The sequence below is a fragment of the Osmerus eperlanus genome, chromosome 7 (genome assembly GCF_963692335.1).
Source record: "Osmerus eperlanus chromosome 7, fOsmEpe2.1, whole genome shotgun sequence".
NCBI classification, from domain to species: Eukaryota; Metazoa; Chordata; class Actinopteri; order Osmeriformes; family Osmeridae; genus Osmerus; species Osmerus eperlanus.
The window spans coordinates 21360079-21387578 of NC_085024.1; the positions used below are offsets into that span (position 1 = coordinate 21360079).

The 27500-nt window shown below is 50.7% G+C and overlaps 2 protein-coding genes across 2 annotated transcripts in view; both read right to left on the reverse strand.

The window, feature by feature from the left end:
* Positions 1-16627, reverse strand: part of zbtb7b (zinc finger and BTB domain containing 7B) — a 17024-nt gene extending 397 nt beyond the window's left edge. The window contains exons 1-4 of the mRNA XM_062465946.1: positions 16429-16627; positions 14517-14651; positions 3088-4184; positions 1-2915 (exon numbers count right to left, since the gene is read on the reverse strand). The exon at positions 1-2915 is cut by the window's left edge and continues 397 nt beyond it. Of these exons, the coding sequence (XP_062321930.1) occupies positions 2267-2915; positions 3088-4178 (1740 nt within the window). The 5' untranslated portion in view covers positions 4179-4184; positions 14517-14651; positions 16429-16627 and the 3' untranslated portion in view covers positions 1-2266. The remainder of the gene's footprint in view (positions 2916-3087; positions 4185-14516; positions 14652-16428) is intronic.
* Positions 16628-20524: 3897 nt separating this feature from the next.
* LOC134023768 (potassium/sodium hyperpolarization-activated cyclic nucleotide-gated channel 2-like) overlaps positions 20525-27500 on the reverse strand; it is a 14902-nt gene continuing 7926 nt past the window's right edge. Inside the window, 8 exon segments of the mRNA XM_062466132.1 lie at positions 20525-21356; positions 21709-22129; positions 22384-22628; positions 22662-23894; positions 25899-26063; positions 26286-26526; positions 26738-26884; positions 27191-27409. Coding sequence (XP_062322116.1) covers positions 20599-21356; positions 21709-22129; positions 22384-22628; positions 22662-23894; positions 25899-26063; positions 26286-26526; positions 26738-26884; positions 27191-27409 — 3429 coding nt within the window. The 3' untranslated portion in view covers positions 20525-20598.

Sequence of the window (27500 nt, forward strand, 5' to 3'; positions counted from 1 at the left end):
CTGGATTCATCCGTACTTTATGGCCCAATTCAAAGAGTACACGTAGAAAATAGTATATTTTAATCTATACTTTTGTATGAAGGATGTTCATACCCCTCAAGCACATTGACATTAACATGACATTTCTCCCCACAAGTTTGCATAATCACTTTAGTGCATTGCTCAAGATTTCCTGAGAATAGTTGCAGCACAAAAAAAAGGCAACTTCACCTCACCTCATTACATAAGTATTTTTTAATGATCATTACTCTATACAGTTATGTACTAGAAAGAGTATTCTGTATGTTATTAAGAGTTTAGAGGATTGATAAATATCTTCTATTTCAATTGTACAATCATAAACATACCGAGTGAAGTCATGGAATGAATATTAAGGGAGCTAAAACAAAAACAAAAAAAGAATGAAGCTCTCAATTTTTATAGTGCAAATAAATCAGAAACATAAACAGTATTGTATGCTGCAGGGAGTGGGCTGTGCTCTCCAGTAGAGCAGTGCTACACCTGGCTGAAGCTACAAGGATGCTGAAGAGTAGCAGATACACACACAACCCTCAGTTACCGAGAGCGATATACAATTTTACTAAAGATAATAACTACCTGTAAAAGCAAACCGGAGTACTTTATCCCTGCAATGGACCTCTAACCGTCCCCCTAAACTCCTGTTTGTTTAACCAGAGGATCAGAATCCATGAAGCTGAGATGGTTTAGTCAAACTAGACGCAGGGTCAGGAACTAGACACTCGTCGCAATGACACTGCAAGATTGCCTTCCTGCGACTTAAATAAAGTACTTATGGAGCTCATGAACTGTTCACGTTGTGATAGCAAGGAATCATTTACTCTGTGGGATGGAGTGTCTATTCAACTGACTGTGCCAGTTCAAACAGCTCAGAAGCGATCGTGGTTTGTGTTCTTCAAAGACAGACAGAGAAAGAGAGGTAGAAGTGTGCTCTCCCTCACATAGTCTCCCTTCTATCTGTTCCTTTCTCTCGACCCCGGAGGATGGAATGTTGCTGTATTATTGCGGATACCCGACAGGGGTTCAAATGTGCAAAAATGCAGAAGAGGAAGAATATTCGACTGAAGACACATAACCCAGCAGGGCCGTGGGCAAACGGGGGCTTTAACAACCAGAACTTTCAGCACAACGCAGATAAACCTCTGAACCACCGGCATGGAGCACCGCCAGTATCCATGACAGTTTCATTTGGAAAGCCACAATAAATAAAAATGAAAAATAAATAAATAAATACAGAAAGCCCTCATGCTCATTTTCTCTCCCTCTTAATTGGAAAGCCAAGGAAAAACTCTTTGGAAGACACAGACGTTGGAAAAGAACTTCAAAAGTAAACTCAGAGGTAACACATATTTGTCACCAGTAACCCAAAAACCCAAACGTTTTTTTGTAGTTTTTTTTTTTGGTCAGGCATTATTCAATTAGTATGAAAGCTTGAAATGGTCTTACACGTGGAAGCTGTTCCGTGTCTCAGTCTGAACCAGCTAAGCAGTGAGGAATAAGTTTAATCAAAACCTTGGCCTCTTTCCACCGGAAGTCAATCAACCCGATTTAAGAATTAAATGAACAAAACTCTTTGGTATTGTGTCCAACAGACCGAAGGATGCGGGAAAACTCCAGAGGACAAAAGCATGTGAACTTGGATTATGTTCATTCCACGTTATCAAGCCTGCTGGAAATTACAAATATTCTCTCTGTATCATCTACCAGGTTATAAGAATACACAAGAGACTTGGAATTTGAATGGAACCAAATAATCTCGAACCCTACTGGTTATAGTGATTAAATGCACGTTATTCTACGCACCACGATTGAATGTAATCTTCCTCACATTAGTCACCTGTTCTTAAACGACGTTTAGTGACAGTTGATATTCCTCCTCAGACGTCCCTCTGTTTCTCAGTACCTCACGGCCGTTTGCATAGCGACAGAAAGCTTCCTCGTAACCACGCACTCTAAACATGCATATGTACAGCTCGACGATAATAAAGAATATCCCCAGGAAAAAAAGGACTCAAATTCAAATAAAATGTAGTTAATAAAACTATAAACTGCAATAGACGAACAAAAAATTTTAAGGGCCGTAAAATTGTCAGAAAACCCATTTTCCATATATATTTTTTGTATGCTTTCGTTATTTTTTCTAAGCGCTCTTTCTGTTTTTTATTCTGCAAAAAGCAGACAGACACACACACACACACACAGACACACAACATCCCCCACACCCACAGTCCCAGCCATGGTTCTCCTTTCATTCCTCCTCCTCCTCTTCGTCCTCTTCTCCCATCTCATCTTCCTCTTCCTCCTCCCACACGTCATGATGCGGGGTGGGAGAGTGACTCTCCTCGGTCTCGTTTCCTTCCATCGCCCCTCCGCCTCCCCGGAGATCCACCCCCGTCCAGGACAGGCCTGGATGGAGCCTGTGGGCCCCCAGGAGAGACAGCGCGTGCAGGGCCAGAGACCGCTCTCTCTCAGCCTCCTCCTGGAGCAGCATGGAGGCTCCAGCCCCGGGGCCTTCTCCAACGCCCATCGCAACTCGAGACAGGAAAGCAGAGGTGCGTGGTGCGTTCAGGGCCAGAGGCTCACGCTGGTCGACCTGGTCAGGGATATGCCCTCTCCCGCCGCCTCCAGCCCCCCTGCCGTCCTCGCCATGCCCGGCTCCCCGCCTGGGCCGCCGGGTACGCATCTCCAGGCAGCTGTGGCCCTTGCGGTGTCGCTGGAGATGGTCCTCGCGGGCGAAGGCCTTGTGGCAGAGCGGGCACTCGAAGGGGCGGGCCCCGCTGTGGAGCGACAGGTGGTTCTTAAGGTCGTAGGAGTGCAGGAAGCGGGCGGGGCAGTGGGGGCAGGAGTACGGACGCTCCCCTGTGTGCTTCCTCATGTGGATCTTCAGCTTGTCGTTCCTGGTAGAGAGAGGGGCGAGGGAGGCAGGAGTAACGGGGAGGAAACAAATGAATAAGAACACACAGACAGAGTACACACTGGCAGAACACAAACATAAGCTGCTGCTGACACAGGGAGGGGGTACACACACACACACACACACACACACAGATATATACTGTATGTACATACCGAGTGAAGCGCACCCCGCAGGCAGAGCACTGGAAGGGCTTCTCCCCGGTGTGGGTCCTCATGTGCCTGGGCAGCTTGCCCGCTCCGTGGATGATCTTCTGGCAGACGGGACACTGCTGAGGCGTCTGGGACTTCCTCTTCCTTCCCCCTGCCGCCCCCTGCACCGCCCCCCCTCGCTCGGCTATGGAGGCGTGGGTGGAGGAGGCCCCCAGGGCCCCTCCGTTCCCCAGCCCCTCCTCCTCCTCAGACAGGCGGTCGTCTGGGAGAGAGGAGGGGATGGAGGTGAAAAGGCGCTCCCCGGGCCAGTGTGTCCCTCCGTTGACCTTCGACCCCCTCTCCGGTTCCCTGCTGCCCCTGCGCTCCCCGTTCTGCCCCGCTTTTGGGGAGGGATGCTCCGGTTCGGGGCTGGGGGGCAGGGTGGGGGGGATGGAGCGGACGGGGTCGTGGGCGGGTGAGGGGTGAGGAGAGGGGGAGACGGGTGCGGTCGGGGGCGAGGTCAGGGGGGATGACGGCCACGGCGCCTGCTCCACCCTCTCCGCCTTCCTTCTGTCTTTCTTCCTTCTGGAGCCTTTCTCCACCCCTCTCTCCACTCCTCTCTCCACCCCTCTCTCCTTCTCCCTCTCGGAGGAGCAGGCTCTGTCCCCGCCCCCCCAGCCCTCCCCCTCTGCCTCCCCGGTCTCCCCCAGTATCTCCCTGCAGGCGTCTGCCACACACTGGATGCCCAGCAGCTGCGCTCCCCTCAGGACGTCTCTCATCCCGGAGCTGCGGATGGTGAGCGTGGCCGTGTAGGCAAACTCCAGCAGGGCATCCAGGGCGTCGGGCGCCACGCAGTCCAGCTGACACACGCTGAACCCTCCCCCTCCTCGCCCCGCCTCCCCTCCCCCTTCGCCCTCCTCCGCCCCAAACAGCCGGCGGAAGTAGAGGCTGACGGCGGCCATGACGGAGCGGTGGGTGGGGTAGCGCGCTCCCCGGGAGGTCAAGGTGAGGTCACACAGGAGCCCCGCTCTCCGCTGAGCATTCAGCCTGGACAGGATCTCGCTGCTGTGCTCCGGGAAGGGGATCCCAATCAGACCGTCCTCTCCTGGAGACATGGCCACCTACAGGACAGACACAGAACAGCAGCTGAAGACACTGGTGACACAGCGGGTGAAGGAACAGTCATAGACACAGTGCCAAATCCACCTGTACATGTCGACAAGGCCCGGCCCAGTGTTGCTCCTACGCCAAACATCTGAGTTCCTGTCTAATCTTAATAACAATACCAGACCTGCGAGTCGACTCAGATCTCTCAGGTTTCACTCCAGGAAGCAGGTGCACAAATACCTGAAACCCCACCGTGGCATCGCTCTGATGCCACGCTCTGATGAGCTCCGTTCGGCAGCAACTGTCCCTCTCCACAGTTTAGAGGAAGAGGAAGCAGAGAGGTATTCTATTCAGTAGCCTACCTAGCACCACTAACGTGACCCTCATGGGCAGAGAGGCTTAGCACCACCTCTCCCCCCTTATCCTCCCACCTCTCCCCCCTTATCCCCCCCCCTCTCCCCCCTTATCCTCCCACATCAGAGATTACAGCCTGTGAGATCTTTAGAGCCTCAGCACCCTGATTACTAACAGAAACAGACAGAGGAGAATACGAGCTGAGGAGGTGAGAGGGACAGAAGATGGAGACGTTTAGGGAGAGAAAGCCAGAAGGAGATGAGTTGGCAGAGGATGTAAAGACTTCAGGAACTCTCAATCGGACAAATAGAAAATCAATTTATATGAACGTAGAATACATTCCCGTAAATGTATTTGTAGATTCAGTCAGGTTTGCCTACTCAATATAGCCTCAGCAGTTACACAACTAGGAAACCCACGAGGGTAAACTCTTTTCTTGTAGGACGTGAGGACTCCCCACCTGTTCCCAGGTCTCTCACCTCTCCCCCCTCCACTGTACCTGTTCAACAATACCTCACACACCTGAACAATCCAGATTTTCCACAAACAACTGACTCACCCCATCCCCCACCCCCTATCCGTCCCTCCCATAGCAACCAGCAGCCCCCTAGTCAGTCCATAATAGTTTCCAGGTAGTGCCCAGAGGGCTCTCCCTAACGACAGTCACATCTACCTGACTAACCTGCTCCAAAACACACCCCATTAAACACACACACACACACCACACAAAAACAATTGTCGCTCGCTTAGGTTCCCCACCCGCCATTGTTACATTCAGCTAGTGGTCTGGTGATCTTCATTCCAGCGTACAGAAAAAAACACACATCAGAACAGACACAACGGAGACAGTTCCGTGCATGGACGACACAGGACAACTGTATGGAGCATACGGTTCTTTAAGAGTCTGTGAGGTTGTTCACTAAATCTATAACTACAGAGACCATGGTTACAGGGTAACCCTACCCCCCTTCCCTCCTCCAACACACACACACACACACACAGCAACCCAATCACTGCGTCATCAGGCTGTGAGGTCCAAAGGTGGCCTTACCTTCTCAGTCCTCATGGCTGACAGGGGCACCGTCAGCGGGACACAACTCTGTCTGTGCATCATGGCATCCGTCTTCACTCTCTCTCTCCGTCTCCCTCAAAGCTTCTGTCGCTTCCTTTAACTCTTTGCTACCTACTTTACCTAACTGTAGCGGGTGAACGTAGAAGTCTGAAGGCTTCTCTAGATCTTTGGTTCAGGGGTTAGGCGCTCATCCTTGGGGATGTCTATTTCGTTTTCTTTTTTGTTCGTTCTCTCTCGCTCGCTCTCTTCCTGTTGTGTCAAAAGAGGGTGCATGGCGACAAATACAGACTGCGAGATACCCCTCCCTCTCGCTCGCCTACGCGCCCCCTCTCCAAAACGCACTGGGTCGTTATCGAGTTTCCGAGACAGTTTCCGAAAAACATGAATTTCCTGGTTTGCTTGTCCCCCGAGCGCTGTTATGACCTTTGACCTGTCTCAGGGACGATCTGGACAAGTAGGACCTGAATGTGTGAGAATGTCCATGTCCAGAGGGTCTGTCACTGTTCTGAACAGTTTGGATCCCGAAACTCCAGCGCAGAACACGGCCTTGGCATGCCGTATTCACACACGCACAAAGAAAAAGGATGCAAGACAGAACCGACGATCAAAACCATGTCAAAAACCAAATTATATTGTTCGTCTGAGTCATAACAAACCCATACACAGACATTATGGTAGGTCATATATGAACAGCAGACCATATTGCACATTACTACGGAAACCTGCTTGCTCCCTTGTGCCCACTACAATGTAAATATCAACATAAATAAACTAAACGGTGTTGGAGGTGACCTCACACCCCAACAAATACACAACCGTGGGCTCAATGAAAGAACAAACACGACAATCAGGTCTCCCAATGGATTACTGCTGTTGGAACATCTCTGACGTGGGATTCTGACTCGAGGCATCAACGGAGGCAGGGGTACGAGCAGACACCTCAGAGAGCCGAGGGAGGAAGTGGAGAGATCAGGGGCATTTTTCAGCGGCATCTCCTACGCTCGTTCGCAGCGAAATGACTGAACATGTCGGAGAGGAGGGGGGGGGGGGACAGTCGATGGAAATCATTTCCCCAATAAGAAAACCGTGAAAATCACAGCTTGAATCAACTAGGAGGCTTCACTGACATTCACTTGACAGAGTTCGTTTCTGTTTGCTGACGTGTAACACCACGTTGTCCAATGAATAAGCCACGACCATGTCAAAGTATTCTGGGGTGGAAATCTAATAATGTGTACCACACTCACTGGGATGATACAATTCTGTTAATATTTCTGCGTTTGTTGGAAACTGTTGATGAAACGAAACTGTTCAGTTTACATGTTGACGTAGAAATCAAACCAGAAGAAAAAAATATACATGTTATTTTTTGCATGTCATGTTTGTTCAAACATGTTGAAGCAATAACCAATTCTGTTTGAATGGTGACATTAAAAACAAATTGGATAATTTGGATTTGGATTAGAAATATTGTTGTAATTGTTAAAATATTGATAGAGTAAAAATGATGTTTAAAATGTTGACGTTAGCAAACAAGTAAACAACAAGAATGGCTAAATAAGGTCATGAAGAATGCAGAAGGTGTTTAGACTCGCACCGTGTTTCCAGTACGAACGTCGGAGGTTTGTCTTAGCCTTGCTATTTCATGCAGATTTCCCAGAAGACAGGGACAAGTTATTGGAAGTAAGAAATATTTCTCTCCATCAAACAATTATGAGTCACTTAAAGGTACTCCCTTAAGAACACACATACACATAAATGCTCAAAAACAAACGTTCTCACACCCACACACACACACACACATTTGAACAGTGTTAAAAGTAAACAGGGGTGCACAACTGTCAGTAAGAGATCCTTTCTCTGTCCGTTTCTCTTTCTCTGCCTCTCTCTCCCTCCTCGTGTCCTGCCTCTCTGCCTCTCTCTCCCTCCTCGTGTCCTGCCTCTCTGCCTCTCTCTCCATCCTCGTGTCCTGCCTCTCTGTCTCTCTGCCTCTCTCTCCCTCCTCGTGTCCTGCCTCTCTGCCTCTCTCTCCCTCCTCGTGTCCTGCCTCTCTGCCTCTCTCTCCCTCCTCGTGTCCTGCCTCTCTGCCTCTCTGCCTCTCTCTCCCTCCTCGTGTCCTGCCTCTCTGCCTCTCTGCCTCTCTCTCCCTCCTCGTGTCCTGCCTCTCTGCCTCTCTGCCTCTCTCTCCCTCCTCGTGTCCTGCCTCTCGTGGCTCTTAGTCAGTCTGTTTCTGTCTGGGTTTATTCAGCCACCAACCTCATCTTTACAAAAGTTGCACAGGCGAAAGTGACATGTAAAATTCATGTAAAATTCACATAGTGTGCACAACAAGGATAAAATCACATACTTTACAGAAAACTCATTCAAATGACCACAAAACCCTAATGGAACTGCTAACCTGTTCCAAGCTAGCATTAGGAAAAATACCAGAAGAAATGTCAAACTAATTTAGGAAAAGATGTCATGCTCTGCCTTGTTCAGATAAATACACTGCTCGAGTTTATGGGGGAAAAAAATCAAAGATTCATATTGGCTATGTGCGAAATTATGTGCTATTACTACCATATGTCAAATGCTATGTGACATGCACATACGTGTAATTGGTTTGGTTTAAAATGGTTCTCACTCTTGCCCTTCTTCTCTCTATCTTTCTCTTTTAGAACAGATTCTCACCTCCCACTCCACGGTTGACAGTTGACTACATATCCTCCTCTGTGACAATATGGTTTCCTCATCCCTCTGTTTCATTCTGCTCATCAGATTGTTCTAAGTTTTTGTTATTAATAACCCATACAGACGTGTGCACATGAAAGTGAACTGGCCGAATAGTGCAACTGAAAAATATTCTGACATTTATCGAAAGGAAGGATGATCGACAGTCAACTGGTTTGTTAGGGGTTTCAGAACATTCAACCATAAAAAATAAATATACTTCATGAATACGAGCATTGTAAGTCTTAGTTTACTCGTGGGAGTTCACCTGGAGAGTGAGAAGGAGAGCGAGTGCTAACCCCATAGCACTGCTTCAGATGTGGGGCTGTGTTATAATAATTCTGTGTCTTATTTTCCGTAAAGCCCTGTAAGTTTTCCCAATCCACCTCAATTATATCAGCTTTTCAGAGCCAGGCAGGAAACTCTGACTTTACTCCAGTCGTAGCAAAGCGCAGTCGAGAGGGAGAGGAGAAATGCTTTAATGAATTCTGATGTCAGATGTTTTCCAGTGTGTGTGTTCGTTCATTCATACTAAATTTTAAATTAAGTTCCCATCTCTGTGCATTTAAAGAATCACAAACATAAGTTTCAGTTGTACAAGCTGCCAGTTTGACCTTACTTTAAACAGCACAGACTTAAGACACTATAAATAAGTACACCATAATAATAAATTAATGTAATTTAAGGATATACAAACTACAATGTTCAAGCCTAAATAAAATAAGATAACCTAAAATCAACTAAATGTATATATATATATATTTTAAAGCATTATAATAGAATGTGCATGTATCTGAAAGCCCTGTCACGCTGAAGCGTTAACCGCTGCTGTTTCCAAAACCTGGAAGCTCAGAAAACCGAGAAGCCGCAAGAAAGAGACAAGCTCGTACCGTTTCTCCCCCATGTGCTGCTCTTGCTCTCATCGCTTCTCTCGCTACTCTCTCTCCCTCACGTACACATTTACCCCTCATGCACTGTGTGGGCTGAGTGTGATGGCAGGACACACAGGAGAAGAAAAAGGGGGATGAGAAAGCTAGAACCTAGATCTAGAACTATCTAGAACCCTGTTCCCCCTAACATGGCCTCTTAGAAGGAAGAAGCCTTCTGTGACCCACAGTGTCACAACCTCACACAGAACCCCACACAGAACCCCACACAGAACCTCACACAGAACCACACACAGAACCCCACACAGAACCCCACACAGAACCACACACAGAACCCCACACAGAACCTCACACAGAACCCCACACAGAACCCCACACAGAACCTCACACAGAACCACACACAGAACCCCACACAGAACCCCACACAGAACCCCACACAGAACCACACACAGAACCCCACACAGAACCCCACACAGAACCTCACACAGAACCCCACACAGAACCCCACACAGAACCCCACACAGAACCACACACAGAACCCCACACAGAACCCCACACAGAACCCCACACAGAACCTCACACAGAACCCCACACAGAACCCCACACAGAACCTCACACAGAACCCCACACAGAACCCCACACAGAACCCCACACAGAACCTCACACAGAACCACAAATGCTGAGACAAGAAAATGAGATGTGAACAATGGCAACATGACAAACAGTTCGGCCTTCATGATCACCTCCACCTCCACCACCTCCATCTCAGTCAGCTCTTTCCCTGCAGAGCTGTAACAGGCAAACACTGCCTTCCTCCTCTCTACTGATAATTCCCACCGAGCCAAACATTTGCATCCTACCAAGAGATATAAAAACAGACACAGCGAGAGAGAATTTGAATCAGCATTTGAATTCGTTAAAAGACAACAGCATGGTAATAAGAACGATTGCGACCGGAGTGTAAGCGCTGTCTTCCTGGGGGGAACAAAGTGCATGTGGCTCCATACACACGGAGGGGAGGAAAGGCCTTACACAGGCTCACTACACAGGCTCCTTACACAGGCTCACTACACAGGCTCACTACACAGGCTCACTACACAGGCTCACTACACAGGCTCCTTACACAGGCTCACTACACAGGCTCACTACACAGGCTCACTATACAGGCTCCCTGTGCTTCTGGTTGTCCCTAAGTATGCAGGTCAGCTCTCATATGAGGACACGGGAACATTGTCTGGGAAGTCAAAAAAAGTGCTGTTCAACTACAAAGGTCCTGTACCAGTACAATGATCTATATTATCAGTGTTGAGGAACACAGAATGAAACAGAGCAGAGGGGGTCCAGTCACACACGCCAACCCTCCGCCTTGCTGAACTGGGGCAGCAGTGTGTGTGTGTATGTGTGTGTGTGTGTGTGCATGTGTGTGTGCATGTGTGTGTGTTGAGGTCTTGGTTCCAAGAACATTACATTATTCATTTGACTGGCAGAGTGGAGGCCCTCATCCTGGCCCTCCCACACCACAGCGCCCCACAGCCCTGCTAACCCGAGCCCTGCTAACCCTAGCCCTGCTAACCCGAGCCCTGCTAACCCTAGCCCTGCTAACGCCTAGCCCTGCTAACCCTAGCCCTGCTAACCCTAGCCCTGCTAACCCGAGCCCTGCTAACCCGAGCCCTGCTAACCCGAGCCCTGCTAACCCTAGCCCTGCTAACCCGAGCCCTGCTAACCCTAGCCCTGCTAACCCTAGCCCTGATAACCCTAGCCCTGCTAACCCGAGCCCTGCTAACCCTAGCCCTGCTAACCCTAGCCCTGCTAACCCTAGCCCTGCTAACCCGAGCCCTGCTAACCCGAGCCCTGCTAACCCTAGCCCTGCTAACGCCTAGCCCTGCTAACCCGAGCCCTGCTAACCCTAGCCCTGCTAACCCTAGCCCTTCTAACGCCTAGCCCTGCTAACGCCTAGCCCTGCTAACCCTAGCCCTGCTAACGCCTAGCCCTGCTAACCCGAGCCCTGCTAACCCTACCCCTGCTAACGCCTTGCCCTGGGGTGGAGAGGTGGAGGGGTAGAGTTGTGGAGGGGGAGGATGAATGAGAAATCTGAGGTTGGAAAAAGGAAAGGGGTCTGAGATTTTAGGAGAGATCAACGAAAAACAAAAAGGTTGTCTGAAAACACCTCGAGTTCTTCGAAATCACACAAGGGAGGGAGTGGGAGAGACGAGCCACAAACAGAATGTGTCAGCGAGCGCATGAGTGAGGGGTGGGTGTGGAGATCGGGGGAGATAAGGACAGAGATAAGGGTGGGGGAGGTTCATCTAGCAGGAACATCTAGTGTTCACCTCTAACAATCTTTGGCAGCGAGAAGACATTTAAACAGATTAGAGGGGGTTAAATTACAGAGAGGAGGGGAAAAGGGGGAGAGGAAGAGAGGGGGGGATAGAAAAAGAGTAGGGCGAGAGAGAGACTGAAGAACAGTGACGTGAATACAGAGAAAAAGAATGAGAGAGAAAGAGTGGTAGAACAGAGAGAACGGGGTGGAAGATAAAAAGACAGACCAACAAAAAGAAAGAAAGATGAGGGAGAGAGAGAGAGAGAGAGAGAGAGAGAGAGAGAGAGAGAGAGAGAGAGAGAGGAACAGAGAGACAGGAAGTAAGCCTCCTTGCAGGTGTATGTGTGTCTGCAGATGCCTGGGGGTGATGTGGTAGCAGCAAGCTCTATCATTAACATCAGTGAAAGGGAGTTTCACTAATATAGAACACACACAATACACACACGGACAGCCCTTAATTTTGGCACATTTACAAAAACACGTACTTACAGTGACTTTTGCTTATCGGGTGTGTGTATCGGGTGTGTGTCTTCGCGTGTGGGAGGTCTTCACTTGTTCAAAAGGCTGCTGACAGAGTGCTTTCACACACTGGTGTCTCTTTGCATGAATATCTGGTCAGCAGTTTTAGTCTACCCCTCAGACTGTGTGTGTGAACACCGGGGTGTGGGCGTGCAATGTCAAGGAAAATGTGAAAACATTTGTGTGAGGACCAAAGGACGGCTCCAAAAACATGTGTTTATATTTGTCTGTATGTGTGTGTTTGTGTGTCTGACTGTGTCTGAGTGAGTGTGTGTGTTTGTGTGTTTATCTCAGTGTGTGTGAGTCTGAGAGTGTGTGAGTCTGAGTCTGAGAGTGTGTGTGAGTGTGCGTGTGTCTATATTCAGCAGGAGTGTGTGTGAAAGTGTGTGTGAGCAGGAGGGTGTGTGTGTGTGTGTGTGTGTGAGCAGGAGGGTGTGTCAGCGTGAGTTGCTACATAGAAGGGAGGGTCTCTGCCTCTCTGTTACACACAACGCTCCGACTCAGAGAATGATGTTGCAAAACACATACACACCCACACACACACGCGCACACACACACACAGAAATGTCGCAAAACTAACTGATCCAGATCAGCTTCCTGTTCCTCGGACGAACGCAAGCAGAGATGGACGAGATAGATGGATGACAAAACAGACCGACAGAATGAGCCACTGAAAGTGGACATGATCTCTAATAAAACCATCTCAGGAGAAAAAGGTCGATTTTAGACCAAGTGGAAGGAGAATGAGGAGAAAACAAACTTTCACAAAGAGTTTCAACATCAACAAGTGATGCCAATTAGACGCTCTCTGCCCTGACTGACTTGAGAGTTTGTGGTCCGGATGACAGCGTTAATGATTCAAACGTCTAACATCATCTCTCAAATTAGCAGAACCACGGCAAGACAGTTGTAACCTTTCCTTAACAGTTATTTTAAAGATTCGACATTACACACCAATACGTGGATTTCTTCAGTGTTTCTCAGTGAAAAAGACAGACCTGATCTTACCTTTAGTGCAGCTGATTGGTTCATCACCATGTCAGTCGTCTGTGCTCTGCTGTCTAAAGGGTGGGATTTATCAGAAGAAGATCCATAACGGACAGGAGGATGGACCAATTAAAAAACCCTGCACCTTGTACCTCGCGTGCAATAAATAACTGTGTGATTAAATACCTTAAAAAATGTTCTTGCTGATCCCTCAGGAAATGGGACCAAAGATCATCCTATCAAGCGAAGAGTATGACGATGAAATCAATTATTTCCATGGCGATGGAGTTTCCCTTTCCAGATCAGAAGATGTGGGGTCGCTGTGTATTGAAGCAGCAGGTGTGTGTGCACATGCATGTGTGTATGCTATAGCAAGTGTGTAATCTCTCTTTCCCTGAAACGCTAACTCATTGTACTTTTGATGATCAACACCCCCTCACTGTCTACAGTAACACAGGGAACTTTACCAGAAAAGCTGAATCATGACCATTCTCACTCTCTTTTCTTCAAATTGTATTTGGCATGTATCTTTACAGGAAGCAAAGTATGACCACTTCCTGATATCCCACCCCCTTCGTAAGAGTCAAGTGGTGTTGGCTGGTGGTCGGGGGGGGAGGGAGGGCTGTGAAATGCCACAGAAACTCAAGACAAAAAAAAAGGGGAAATGGCAGACACTACACTTCCTCTATTGGCCCAGAGAGACTGGGGGCTAACTCGACGGTGATCCTGTAGTGCAGGTCTGTGCCGGCTCCCTCCATGGATACAGGGATGAGAAGAGGGAGGCCAAACAGACACGGGGGGGGAAGGGGAAGGCAGAAGGGATGGAAACGAGGGGGAATGGAACTGTAGAGGCGAGAGAAGACAACGTGTAGAGAATGTGGATGATGTTAGATCTGCTAGATGAACTCCTGAGAGACGCGTAACGCGTGTTCTCACCCCTTCCCTCCCTCCCTCCCTCCCTCCCTCCCTCCCTCCCTCCCTCCCTCCCTCCCTCCCTCCCTCCCACCCTCCACCTCCCACTCAGCCTGTCTGAAACTGAAACCCCCAGTGTCTAAACAGGGGAATTTGAAATAAACTCACATGCCCTAATTCATACACTTACTGGAACTGTGTGTGTGGGTGTGTGTGTGTGGGGGGGTATTAGTCTCTTCCCATGGCAGACCCCTTGCTCTCAAATACCCCCCCCCCCCTCCACTCTCCCACACACACACTCGAGCCACCTGTCACACACACTCCCCTGTCATAACCACCACAACAATCACATGAGCCGTCTCGCACACTCAAAGTCGAAGACGTGCGCAACGCACAGAGGCACCACCAAAAAACACACACACACACACACACACACACACACACACACACACACACACTACAAACTCGACAAACATCCTCATATAATCTGAAGTAATCTAAGATCCTATTTGTATATGAGGATGAGCCCACACCAGTGCCAGCGTTGGTTCACCAGGGTGTCTAAGTGTTTATCTAAGCTCACCTCCAGTCCATAAACACTGGGCAAGATGGTGGCCTGCTGTTTCCCACGCTTCTCTCCTCCTCCTCGCTGTCTCTTCTGCCTCTGCTCTTCACCAGACCAGACTACGACCGGTGGAGATGCTGAGCTGGACGGAACCTAGGTTCAGAAGGAAGGTGTAGAGGGTTACACCGTTAGACTTGGAATGGAGGTTTTGTTTTGTTAGTTTGAGTACTGTTGATATCCATTAGTTTCTGATACCCTGACCTTGTCATGTGCAGGGAGGTGGAGGACAAGCAGCACGCAGCCACACACACAAGGGGGGATTTAGAAAGAACAGACAATATGTCAGAGACCACTTCCCACTTTATCCTACCTCAGTGCAGAAGTGTACGAGCAATCAACAAAGCAGGGAAAGTACACAACGCACACACACACACACACACACACACGCACACACACACACTAGCGAGAGTGAGAGACACGTCAACACACGCACAGGGACACGGATGCGTACACACACAGTTCAAGCACACACACACACAGTTCAAGCACACACACACAGCTCTATATTGCAGCTCCATGTCCGTCCAGACACCTCAGTTCAGTGACATCCAGATGTCACAAAGCCCCCCCAATAACTGAGGGGGGGTCGTGAGAACAGGCCAATCACGTAAATGACAGTGGTGACTAAGTTACCATGACACTAGCAGTGGGGGAGAGTCAGGTGTGGAGGGGGGAGGGATGGATCAGTTACCGCAGACAAAGGCTGCCTAACACAACCTGCCTAGGCCGTAACTATTTTGTCAGTTGGTGGATGACAACATCACTTCAGACTAGGAGCATTAAGATGACAGCGCCCTTCAACATCACAAGGCCAACAGTCTACGCTGAAGAATATTTGCTGTCTAGCCTTGCAAACGACACATACAGCAGCTCTGGGCCTCCACGACAAAGGCCTGAGAACCAACACGTGAAAGGTTTCCAACTACTACAAATAACACTCCAAAGTAATTTGAAGTTGTAACTACTCGTTATTATAATAACTGCCATTGTGGACAGAAAGTGGAAACAAACTGTGTCTCAGACGCAGACCTAACCCAATCCAGTCCAGCGGGTTCAGCCGGTCCGACCAGAGCCACAGAGGGGTGAGTCTGTAGCCCACACCTCGGCTGACACACACACACACACAGACACACACACACACACAGGCCCACTGACGTGACAGCACCTTCCAAAACCAAACCTACACACCCCCAAAACATTACTAATGTAGAAAAGCATTCAACAGTTAATTTAAGAGTAGGCTACATTCAATTTAATGCGTCAAGAGTGGTGTCATAACCTGATACAGAAGGGAAATGGCTCAAATTCTAGCGGGCTGCTGAGCGGATGATTTGACTGTTTGACAGCAAAGTAATCATTAGGCTATAGAACACACACACACATTTCTATACAGCCATCAGAGGCATGTCGCTGATGTGCGTGAGAGCAGGTTGGGTTTTGGATGTCACCCGGTGTTCACGGCTATAATTAGCAGCCAAGCCTCCACAAGTGTACCCGTCGACCCTGCTCGCTCACCTGGCCACCTCCACCCAGGTACCTTACAGCACACAGCGGAAACAGAACTAGAGCTAGGCTACAAGAAACCCGACTGAACACACGCCAAAGTTTTTAACGCATATTGTTCCGTAACTTCATCTAAACAAGTATAACATGAGAATTATTTAATATATCATAGTCGACACGTCACACGGGAGTTACCGAATACCCATGACGTGGTTAGTCCTCTCATGACCCCGGTTAACCGAAAGGGAGGGCGGGCGAGGAGAGTGTCGAACCGATGGGTTAATAGAGAATAATGAAGACAAGCTTACGTTTCTAACTGTCTATTACATATTCTCTGAAACAGCGAAAGGTGAGGGAATGTAGTTACCTGAGCGCCTGTGTCACCTGTGTTGTCACGTCGCCTCCCACCTGACCGGCTTCTCTGCTTCCTGGATTCGCAGCTCTGTCTTGTCCCACCCTGCTTGCCCCCCCACCCCCCCCGTCGCTCTCCGGGGGTCACCCCTCTCTCGTCCTCGTCCAATACCGCGAACTCTTCCCTGACAAACCGAATAACAGCTTGGATAATTGTCTTTATTATCAAGCTCTCTCTCTCTTAGCGACGGCGCGTTTCGATCCCCCTCTCTTGACTGTCTTCCCGCGGACCGGCGGTTCTCTAGGCTGCTCTCCCCCCTTTCCTACTCCGCTGGCCCACTCCAACTCCCAGCTCCTCCTTTACTGAGAACCAGGAAGCGGCTTGCCCTACTTACACCCAGCCGCGGATTGGCTCTGACTGGGCTGGAGAGGGACCGCTGGGGTGGGTAGGGCACCGGGGGGGTCGGCAACGGTGCGATAGGCCAGTGGTGGTGTCTGTCGCTCCGAGGGGAGAGGGAGGGAGGGACAGTGGCAGGCTGGGTAAGCAGGTAGTGACTTCCAGGGTATGCCGTAAGGGTCTGGGCATCACTATGGGGCTGGTGTGGGTATAGCAAGCAAAAAGATAAAGAAGGCTTACTATGAAGACTATGAAAACGAAAAATTGCATTGACAATGAAACAATACTATGAACCGATGCTTCTCTCTTTCTCCGTCTCTCTCTCTCTCTTTCTCTCGTCCTCAGTCCCAACTCTCATACATGACTCAGCACTCTATTTCCAAATAATGCACATAGGTTTCTAGAGATGACCAGACCATGTAGGCAGAGGCAGGGAGAGAGATCAGAACACCGGGACTTTTCTCTATCTATTCACGATCACCAAGTCTTTGTATGTGTCACTCTGTTCAGGGAAGAGGCAGTATGTACACAACACTGAGTGAGCAACACCTTCCTGTCACAAACCTGACAACAACAGTGAATAAGTTTAAACACACACACACCTCCCCTTTCTCTTCTTCCCAACAAACTACGAAACACACACACACACACTTCCTGTTTGAAGTGGTTACGTAGCAGATAGAGGAATCACCTCATTTTCTTCATTTCAATCTCTCTGGCTTTGTAGTGTCTGATCCACAACCCCTCTGCGCGGGATGGCATAAGGATGGAGGAGTTAGAAAGCAGAGGAAGTCTAAATATATCTCTGTGGTGCACCCACCCAGCCCCCTGCGCGCTACCGCCCCCCTAACCCTAAATCTGTGCTCGCTCTGCGGTCGAGCTACCTGTTCTGCTGCTGTGACAGTATGCAGACGTACATGTGTGTGTGTTTGTGTGTATTTAGGCTGTGTGGGTGAAATCTTACATCAACCACCAAGGTCAAAGGGTATGACAGAAGTTACACAAATACACCCACGCACACACGCACACACCTGCTCGCTTGTTTTTAAGTTAAATATCTGTCCAGGATCAGAATTTTCCAAATACTTGTTAAATAATGCCTTGGTTTCAAAATGTAAATGAAACACCATGATTACTGATCATATTGAGATCATTGAGCCACACTTACATCAGACCCTGATCATGTAGGCCTATGTAAAACTGCATCTTTAAGGTAGAAGCCATGGACGGTGATCCCACTGCCGTGCTAGGCGTGGAAGTACCTCCGAGCCAACCCGCAGTTCCAACGCAGCACCAGAATAGGGCTTCCCTGCCAGGCTATTTCAGAGCTAGAGTGACAAGCAGCAATTACAGCCCTATTTATTCCCCCTATTCACAGCCGCTAATCTGCTGGCCTCACATCGTTAACCTCTTACACGCTGTTATACGCTCCACATATCCCCTAGGTCACCCCTTTCATTATCTCGTTTGTTCAGCGGCCGTGGATTGTTTCGAAGCGAAGGTTTGGTGTTGAGCGCCATCTACGGGCGGCAGTTGAGTACTTCTTCCGTGTACAATACACCAGGCGGTATTGTACAGATCTGGGCAGAACTCAGTATTGTGGCTCAGTGGCGAAAATCAGCTGTCAATTTTGGGGGGGACAATTATATGACATTTTCTCAAGAGCAATTCCTGAGGGGGACACCAAAATTACAGCTGTAACACATATCATACATTGTAATATGTTAAATGTATATTATGAATATTATTGAAATGTCCATATATGTTTACAGTAATTTTTGACTTTATTGATTTATTGACAAATCCAAGATTAGAAATAATCTAGTTTATAAACAATGTGCCGATATTCAAGGGAGAAAATCCTATATCCCGAATCCACTCAATCCTCTAAAGGTGACAGTGATTACAGTAGCTCACCCACACGGACGAGTCAAACCCGAGGGCCTTGAACGGTGATGAGCTGGGTGGGGGAGAGGCCCGGGGCTGGCTGTCTTCAGTATTAAAGGGCATGTAATCCTGCCCTATGCAGGTGGGGTTTCATTCAGTCCAAGTCAAGAGGAGCAGAAGTGATCTAAGCACCCACATGAAGAGGCTTAACCTTGGACAGCAGTCTGCTTCACCTCCGCTGAGAGGAGCAGGATTACACCCAGAGACTGAGGGCCACAGGGACGGAACTGAGGAGAGCAGATCAGAGTAGAGTAGAGCAGAGTAGAACCACAGACAGGAGATCAGAGTAGAGTACACAGGAGGAGGAGGGTTTGGGATTGGCAGGCTGAAGGAAATAAATGTCCTCTGTCAGACGTGACAGGAAATCACTTTCATCTTCAGTTCTGTACGTTGTGTCACTAACATCCTAGCTCCCCATCCTTGCTACAAACAAACACACACACACACACACACACACACACACACACACACACACACACACACACACACACACACACACACACACACACACACACACAGTCAAATGAAATACACTAAGAAACTGATATCTAAATCTGCTTTATTCTTTCAGTCACATACACACGTCATAACCAATGGTTGTCATCAACATCCTCCTCATCCATCTTGTGATCATTCTTATTAACAGAACTGACTATTGGTTATTTTTGCTCAAAGCTTAAGCTGTGATAAATAAATAAAAACATTTGGTCCTTGAATATACAGTCTAGGCAACATGGTATCAGGGGTTAAGACAGGAACTCTTTGTCGCTACCTACACAAAACATCAAACAACACTAAACAGAATACCAGGATGAGAGAGACAGGGTGGACGAGTGGTATAGAGAGAGAGAGAGAGAGAGAGAGAGAGAGAGTGGACGAGCGGTATAGAGAAAGAGAGAGAGATGAAGTAAAAGAACATGATGATGGCAGAAAGAGATACTGTATTGATGGCAAAAAGCAGAAAGAGAAGAGAGAGCGAGCAGTACTAAGTGTTGCTGAAACGGTAACCAGCAGAAGGTCTGTGTAGCGATGAAAAAGGATGAAACAGGTGGAGATGAAAGGCATCAGAGCAGAGGAGGGAGACAGAAGCTACGTGGAACAAATAAACACATGTCCACAGTGTTGCACAAAAAAACACAATTTGGTTATAGTAGTCACCAGGGTGACTTAAGAGTTTGTACTTGTCCAAAGCTAAACACTACACACCTGGAACAACAAAACTACGAGTGGATTGCACTTAAATACTCTGATCAATGTGATTATCAACTTTACAGGAATTATTGTCTTCATGGTAAAAATTCTGATGATGTAATATCACACTTTGGTGAAGAGCAGGAGGCAAGAGGAAGGTGGAGCTAGCATACAGGTACTCTCCATCCTATTGGCTGTCAAATGATATGACATCACATCCTCTGACCCAATCAGCAGCAGGGCACATGCTATATCACCGTTACCCATGTGATCCCCTGTATTTCGATGTGAAACTTGGGTCAGGCAACCTCTCCACTTCAGCTCCCTTGCTTGCTCCAACAATCACTGACACAGATATATATGTATACATTTGGACTTCAAAACTACCTGCAATGCTCGCTATTCCAGAGAGCTACATATACAAAGAGAGAGCCATGGAGCTTTAGGACTTCAAATTGAAGCTAAAGGTTTGAAGTCAATCACATTCTAGTCTGAGTGTTTAACAGAAGGTCACTTTCATGGAAATGTTTAGAACCAAAGGTGAACACGTGGTTATCTCTGCATATCCATTGGCTATCCTGATATGAGCCTTCCTAATCAACATGTCCATTGTCCAATCGGTTGGTCTCCTTCAGAGACATCTTTATCTCCTCACATGTTGGTGGGGAGTTTATGTCTCAGTGCTTCCGAGTCTTTCTTAGTAAGGGGCAGCTTTGGGCCCTTCTCCCCCTTGGGAGAGGTGGAGTGGGCAGGGTTTCCTACAGGGCAGAGGGTCTGGGGGATGGGGGCGCCTCCAACCGACTGAGTGGGTGGACAGGGAGAGGGGATCTGGGCAGGTTTGGAGGTCTGTGTTGGGGCTGGGGCAGGTTTGGAGGTCTGTGTTGGGGCTTGTGTTGGGGCTGGGGTAGATTTGGAGGTCTGGGTTGGGGCTTGTGTAGGGGCTGGGGCAGGTTTGGAGGTCTGGGTTGGGGTAGATGTAGGGGCTGGGGCAGGTTTGGAGGTCTGGGCTGGGGCTTGTGTTGGGACTGGGGTAGATTTGGAGGTCTGGGTTGGGGTAGATGTAGGGGCTGGGGCAGGTTTGGAGGTCTGGGTTGGGGTAGATGTAGGGGCTGGGGCAGGTTTGGAGGTCTGGGTTGGGGTAGATGTAGGGGCTGGGGCAGGTTTGGAGGTCTGGGTTGGGGTAGATGTAGGGGCTGGGGCAGGTTTGGAGGTCTGGGCTGGCGCTTGTGTTGGGGCTGGGGTAGATTTGGAGGTCTGGGTTGGGGCTTGTGTAGGGGCTGGGGCAGGTTTGGAGGTCTGGGCTGGGGCAGGTTTGGAGGTCTGGGTTGGGGTAGATGTAGGGGCTGGGGCAGGTTTGGAGGTCTGGGCTGGGGCAGGTTTGGAGGTCTGGGTTGGGGTAGATGTAGGGGCTGGGGCAGGTTTGGAGGTCTGGGCTGGGGTAGATGTAGGGGCTGGGGCAGGTTTGGAGGTCTGGGCTGGGGTAGATGTAGGGGCTGGGGCAGGTTTGGAGGTCTGGGTTGGGGTAGATGATGCAGTGCGTGTTATCGTGGATAAAGTGGATGCATGGGTCAGATTTGGAGCAGGTGTGTGTTGCCCTGTGGGAGGGGACACAGACACCGGGATGAAGGTGCCCGGGGGCAGACAGGAGGGGGTGGGGGCTGGGGGCAGATAGGAGGGGGTGGGGGCTGGGGGCAGACAGGAGGGGGTGGGGGCTGGGGGTCCAGGTGGGTGGGGTTTCTTGGTGTGGGTAGTGCTGGACACCGGTAGTATTATCTGGGCCTGTGCAGAGCTTAGGCCTGGGCTCTGAGTAGGAGCAGGGGAAGTAAGGGTTGGGGTTTGGATAGGAGTGGATGGTTGGGAGGGGGTGGAAGTGGGGGTCTGGTATGGGGTTTGTGAGGAGGCAGGGGTAGGGGTGCAGGTCAGAGCAGAACCAGGGGTGTGAGGTGGGGTTGATGTAGGTGTGCCGGTCTGGGTGGGGACTTGGGAGGGAGTGCGGGTAGGAACGCGGGTCAGAGTTGGGGTGTGAGGTGGGGTGGAGGTAGGGGTGCGGCTCTGGATGGGGGTTTGAGCAGGAGTTGGGGTGCGGGTCTGTGTAGGCGTTGGGGTGCGGGGTGGGGTTGAGGTGGGGGTACGGGTCTGGGAGGGGGTGGGTGTTTGGGATGGGAGGGTGGCGTGGGTAGGACTGAGCCCGGACAGAGGAGAGGGGGAGGGGGGAGTGTTGGAGGCCTTGGGTCTGGGAGTATGGGGGAGTGGGGGGGAGGAGGTGAAGGTGGAGGAAGGAGAGGAGGAGGAGAGAGACAACTTGGGCCCATGAGTCTGAGGATAGGAGAAAGGGGTAGAGACAGAGAGTGGAGGAGTGGACGAGGGGGAAGGGGAGGAGGAGCTGGAGGGAGGAGTGGGGCTGGGTTTAGGGCGCGGCGTTGAAGTCAGCGACACAGAGGCTGTTCCCGCGGTAGGGGTGGAGCAGGGCGGAGGAGAGGAGGAGCGAGACGGGGGTGTAGGCGAGGGTTTGGGGCGAGGGGGGGTGACTGGCAGCGCCGGGGCGGGAGAGGAGGGGGCCGGCGTTGAGGAGGGGGTGACAGCGGAGTGGAGGGTGGCACTGGGGAAGGCAGGTGAGCAGGTGTGGAGAGGCACGACTGTGTAGAGCGGGGCAGGGTGTGTGTGTGCGGCCACGGGCGCAGGTATGGGGTGTGTGTGTGCAGCCACGGGCGCAGGTATGGGGTGTGTGTGTGAAACTAGGTGTGTGGCGGTGTGTGTGGAGAGGGGGCAAGGGACGGCTGTGACCAAGGCCTGTAAGGCTTGTACGTGTGTGTTCAGAGTAGGCATTTGCTGGAACGAGGCATGGACTGGAGAGGCACTGGAACTCAACACCCCGGCACTGCCCCCCCTCGCTAACTGACCCCCTGCCAGGATCTGGGCAGACAGCAGGTTACCTCCAGAGGCTTTGCGATAGAGAGGGGGGTGAGGTTGCACTCCTGCCCAGGAGCGGTGAGGCAGGGTGGGCTGCGAGGCCGACAGCAGCCGGGCCTCCTGAGTGAGTCGACCCAGCACAGGCAGACCCTGAGAGCTGCCCACTCCGTACCGCAGCAGAGCCTCCTTGGCCCCCTGCTGGCCGCCACTGGAACTGTGGCCGTCTGAGCCACCACTAGGGGCAGCGGTGGGGTTGACGGGGGGCACCTTGTGGAGGGGTGGAGTCACGGCCCCCCCTCCCGCTGGGGCTCCGTAGGATCCACCAATAGTTGAGGGGAGGTCTGTGTGGAGGCGGAGACTGTAATGTTGGGTCCTTCCTAATTGGACAATGGGCGGAACAGATGAGGCAGTGGGCAGGGTTTTGGCGACAGGGGGAGATGAGAGGCTTCCCTGGGGTCCCATCGGCGAGGGGGACGGGGAAACGGAGAACCCCCCTCTGGGAGACAGCCCCCCCATCCCCCCCACCCCCATCATGCCGATCAGAGAGCTGACAGAGGGGTTCAGGGGCTGCAGGACGGGGGGCCGCGGGGGGGAGAGGGGGAAGGAGGAGGAGGGGGAGGGAGAGATGGAGGAGAAAGGGGAGGGCAGGAATATGGGCCCCCCCATGGCGTGCTGCTGCAGATGAAGCTGCTGCTGCTGCTGGTGCATGAGGGCGATGGCCACGTTGGTTGTCGCGGCGGCCGTCTGCAGCGGGGCGTGGACGAGCGGGGCCCAGATGACGGGATGGGGCCTGGGGGACACGGTGCCACTTCCTCCTGAGGCTCCGCCTCTTCCTGCGGCGGCAGCGGCAGCGATGGCCTCCTGCATAGCCGGCATGCTATCGTGTTTCACGATCTGCTGCACCAGCACGCTGTCGCACGAGCCCAGGCCCCCCATGCCCAGCCCCCCTCCCGCACCCCCCCCACCCCCCCGTCCCCCTCCTCGACCCAGGCTGCTGCCCCCATGGGAGGACCGCAGCAGGATGGAGTTTTTCTTCCCTGCAGGAAACATAAGCAAATAGATCATTAAAAAATCTAATCAAATCGTTGCTGACAAGATGTCCAAATCAGTGCTGAAGATGTTTGCATGTTGAGACGGACACTGTGTGTGCCTGAGGGACATCAGACATGATGTGTGTGCCTGAGAGAGATCAGACATGCTGTGTGTGCCTGAGAGAGATCAGACATGCTGTGTGTGCCTGAGAGAGATCAGACATGCTGTGTGTGCCTTAGAGGGATCAGACATGCTGTGTGTGCCTGAGAGAGATCAGACATGCTGTGTGTGCCTGAGAGAGATCAGACATGCTGTGTGTGCCTGAGAGAGATCAGACATGATGTGTGTGCCTGAGAGAGATCAGACATGATGTGTGTGCCTGAGGGACATCAGACATGATGTGTGTGCCTGAGAGAGATCAGACATGCTGTGTGTGCCTGAGAGAGATCAGACATGCTGTGTGTGCCTGAGAGAGATCAGACATGCTGTGTGTGCCTGAGAGAGATCAGACATGCTGTGTGTGCCTGAGAGAGATCAGACATGATGTGTGTGCCTGAGAGAGATCAGACATGATGTGTGTGCCTGAGAGAGATCAGACATGCTGTGTGTGTGTGAGGGACATCAGACATGCTGTGTGTATGTGTGAGAGAGATCAGACATGCTGTGTGTGCGTGAGAGAGATCAGACATGCTGTGTGTGCGTGAGAGAGATCAGACATGCTGTGTGTGCGTGAGGGAGATCAGACATGCTGTGTGTTCGTGAGGGAGATCAGACATGCTGTGTGTGCGTGAGAGAGATCAGACATGCTGTGTGTGCGTGAGAGAGATCAGACATGCTGTGTGTGCGAGAGAGAGATAAGACATGCTGTGTGTGCGTGAGAGAGATCAGACATGCTGTGTGTGTGTGAGGGAGATCAGACATGCTGTGTGTGTGAGAGAGAGATCAGACATGCTGTGTGTGTGTGTGAGAGATCAGACATGCTGTGTGTGTGAGAGAGAGATCAGACATGCTGTGTGTGAGAGAGAGAGATCAGACATGCTGTGTGTGTGTGAGGGAGATCAGACATGCTGTGTGTGTGAGAGAGAGATCAGACATGCTGTGTGTGTGTGAGGGAGATCAGACATGCTGTGTGTGTGTGAGAGAGATCAGACATGCTGTGTGTGAGAGAGATCAGACATGCTGTGTGTGCGTGAGAGAGATCAGACATGCTGTGTGTGCGTGAGAGAGATCAGACATGCTGTGTGTGGGTGAGAGATATCAGACATGCTGTGTGTTCGTGAGGGAGATCAGACATGCTGTGTGTGTGTGAGAGAGATCAGACATGCTGTGTGTGTGTGTGAGAGATCAGACATGCTGTGTGTGTGAGAGAGAGATCAGACATGCTGTGTGTGTGTGAGGGAGATCAGACATGCGGTGTGTGTGTGAGAGAGATCAGACATGCGGTGTGTGTGTGAGAGAGATCAGACATGCTGTGTGTGTGTGTGAGAGAGATCAGACATGCTGTGTGTGTGAGAGAGAGATCAGACATGCTGTGTGTGTGAGAGAGATCAGACATGCTGTGTGTGTGAGAGAGATCAGACATGCTGTGTGTGTGTGTGTGAGAGAGATCAGACATTCTGTGTGTGTGAGAGAGAGATCAGACTTGCTGTGTGTGTGTGAGAGAGATCAGACATGCTGTGTGTGTGTGAGAGAGATCAGACATGCTGTGTGTGTGAGAGAGATCAGACATGCTGTGTGTGTGTGAGGGAGATCAGAGGAAGATGGCAGCGTGAGCTTGGCTCTTAGTTTGGTCTTTTTCTTTCCATTTCTGAACTGCTGTTCTCTCTCCCTCAAAAAGGTTTCAAGGACTCAGGTCAGACAACAAAGCCTCATAGAAACAGGATTCTGAATGGAACAGGACGCTGAGTTCTCACCAAGGTCATTACACAAAGAAATGGAAAATAGCAAGTCACTGCAAGCACGGGATTAAATGACAGATGGATCAGCCTATCAGCGGACACGTGTTATACCAATGCGGTCCAATCGGTCCACAGCCACGGTCTCGAAGGCCCGCCTCATCATGGGGTGTTCCTCCAGCACCTCGTTGAAGCTGTCCACGCTGAGGGAGTACAGACGGCAGTAGGTGTCGGCTCTCACGCTGGCCGTCCTCCGCCCACGCGTCAGAAGACAGATCTCTGAGAGGGGGAGGGCGGGAGGGGGAGAGGGAGGAGGGGAGGGGAGGGGGAGGGGTGTTTAAAGAGAACAGAAATAAAGAATTGATCTTGCCGAGAAGTTTAAGAGACAGCATTCCAATCGGTTCGTAATCCAACACACAGGCCTTGTTCCCAATATGTTAGAACCTCTCTCTCTCACACACACACACACTCTCCCCCCTCATCCCCCTCCCCTCGCCTCACCCCCAAAGTAGGAGCCATCGCTGAGCTTGGTCTCCTTGTTGCCGCGGGTGAGGACACCGACTCGTCCGTGCTGGATAAAGTACATCTTTCGTCCGACGGTGCCCTCGCGGATGATGAAGTCAGACGGCTGGAACACCTCGAAGCGCAGCTTGGTCAGCACTGCTGTCACAAAGTTGGGGTCAGCGTTGGCAAACAGGGGCATGTTAGCTACCAGGCTCCGACAGTTGAAGCTGACGATCTCCTAGACCCGAGGAAAGAGGAAGGAGGGAAGAGGGAAGAGGGAAGGAGGGAAGGAGGGAAGGAGGGAAGGAGGGAAGGAGAGGGAGACAGAGGGAGACAGAGGGATGTGAGATGGAGGAGGAAGTCCTTTAAATGAAGTGTGTGTGTCGGTGTGTGTGTGCGTGTGTGTCTGTGTGTGTGTGTCGGTGTGTTTGTGTGTCTGTGTGTGTTACCTCCTTCAGTGGTTCACTGAGCTCTCCCAGAATGTTCTCCTCATCGAACATCTTGCCCTGGTAGCGATGCTCGTAGTACTCATGAATCTTCTGCCGTACGTCCGCAGGCAGCTTATGAAACGACATGTACTGCTCAACCTGCTTATACTGGAACACACACACACATACCACTGCTTAATATTTAAACTGAAACACTTGTTCCACAATACATCACACCACCGCTGTAAATGACCTTGAACTCACCTTGCAGGGCCAGCAGTGGAACCTTCTGTACAAAGGTTTAAAGATAGAACCCTTTTCAGGTTATACAGAACCTTTGTGTGTTTCTGAAGACACGTTTAACTATCTTGATATTTCTCCTCAAGGTTTTAGGTGACCTCGAAAAGGTTCTGTTCCTTTTACAGAGGGTTCCTCCACAGTCTATAGAGGGGTGGTGGTGGTGGGTGGTGTTACCTTCTCCTGGTACTGCCGCCGTGAGGAGTCCAGGGACTGGATGAGGGCGGTGGCGTGGCCGATGAACATGGCGTAGCAGGTGGCGCCCACGATCATGCTGAGCATGGTCAGCCAGACGTCCGTCAAGCCCTCAGGAGCCTGGGCCCCGTAGCCGATACACAGCATGTGACTCATGGCCTTGAACAGGGCATAGGAGTACTGCACTCCCCAGGTGTCGTTCTATACAGATGGGGAGGTGAGGGGGAGGGAGGGGGAGGGAGGGAGGGAGGGAGGGGGATGGAGGGAGAGGGAGGGAGAGGGGGAGGGGGGG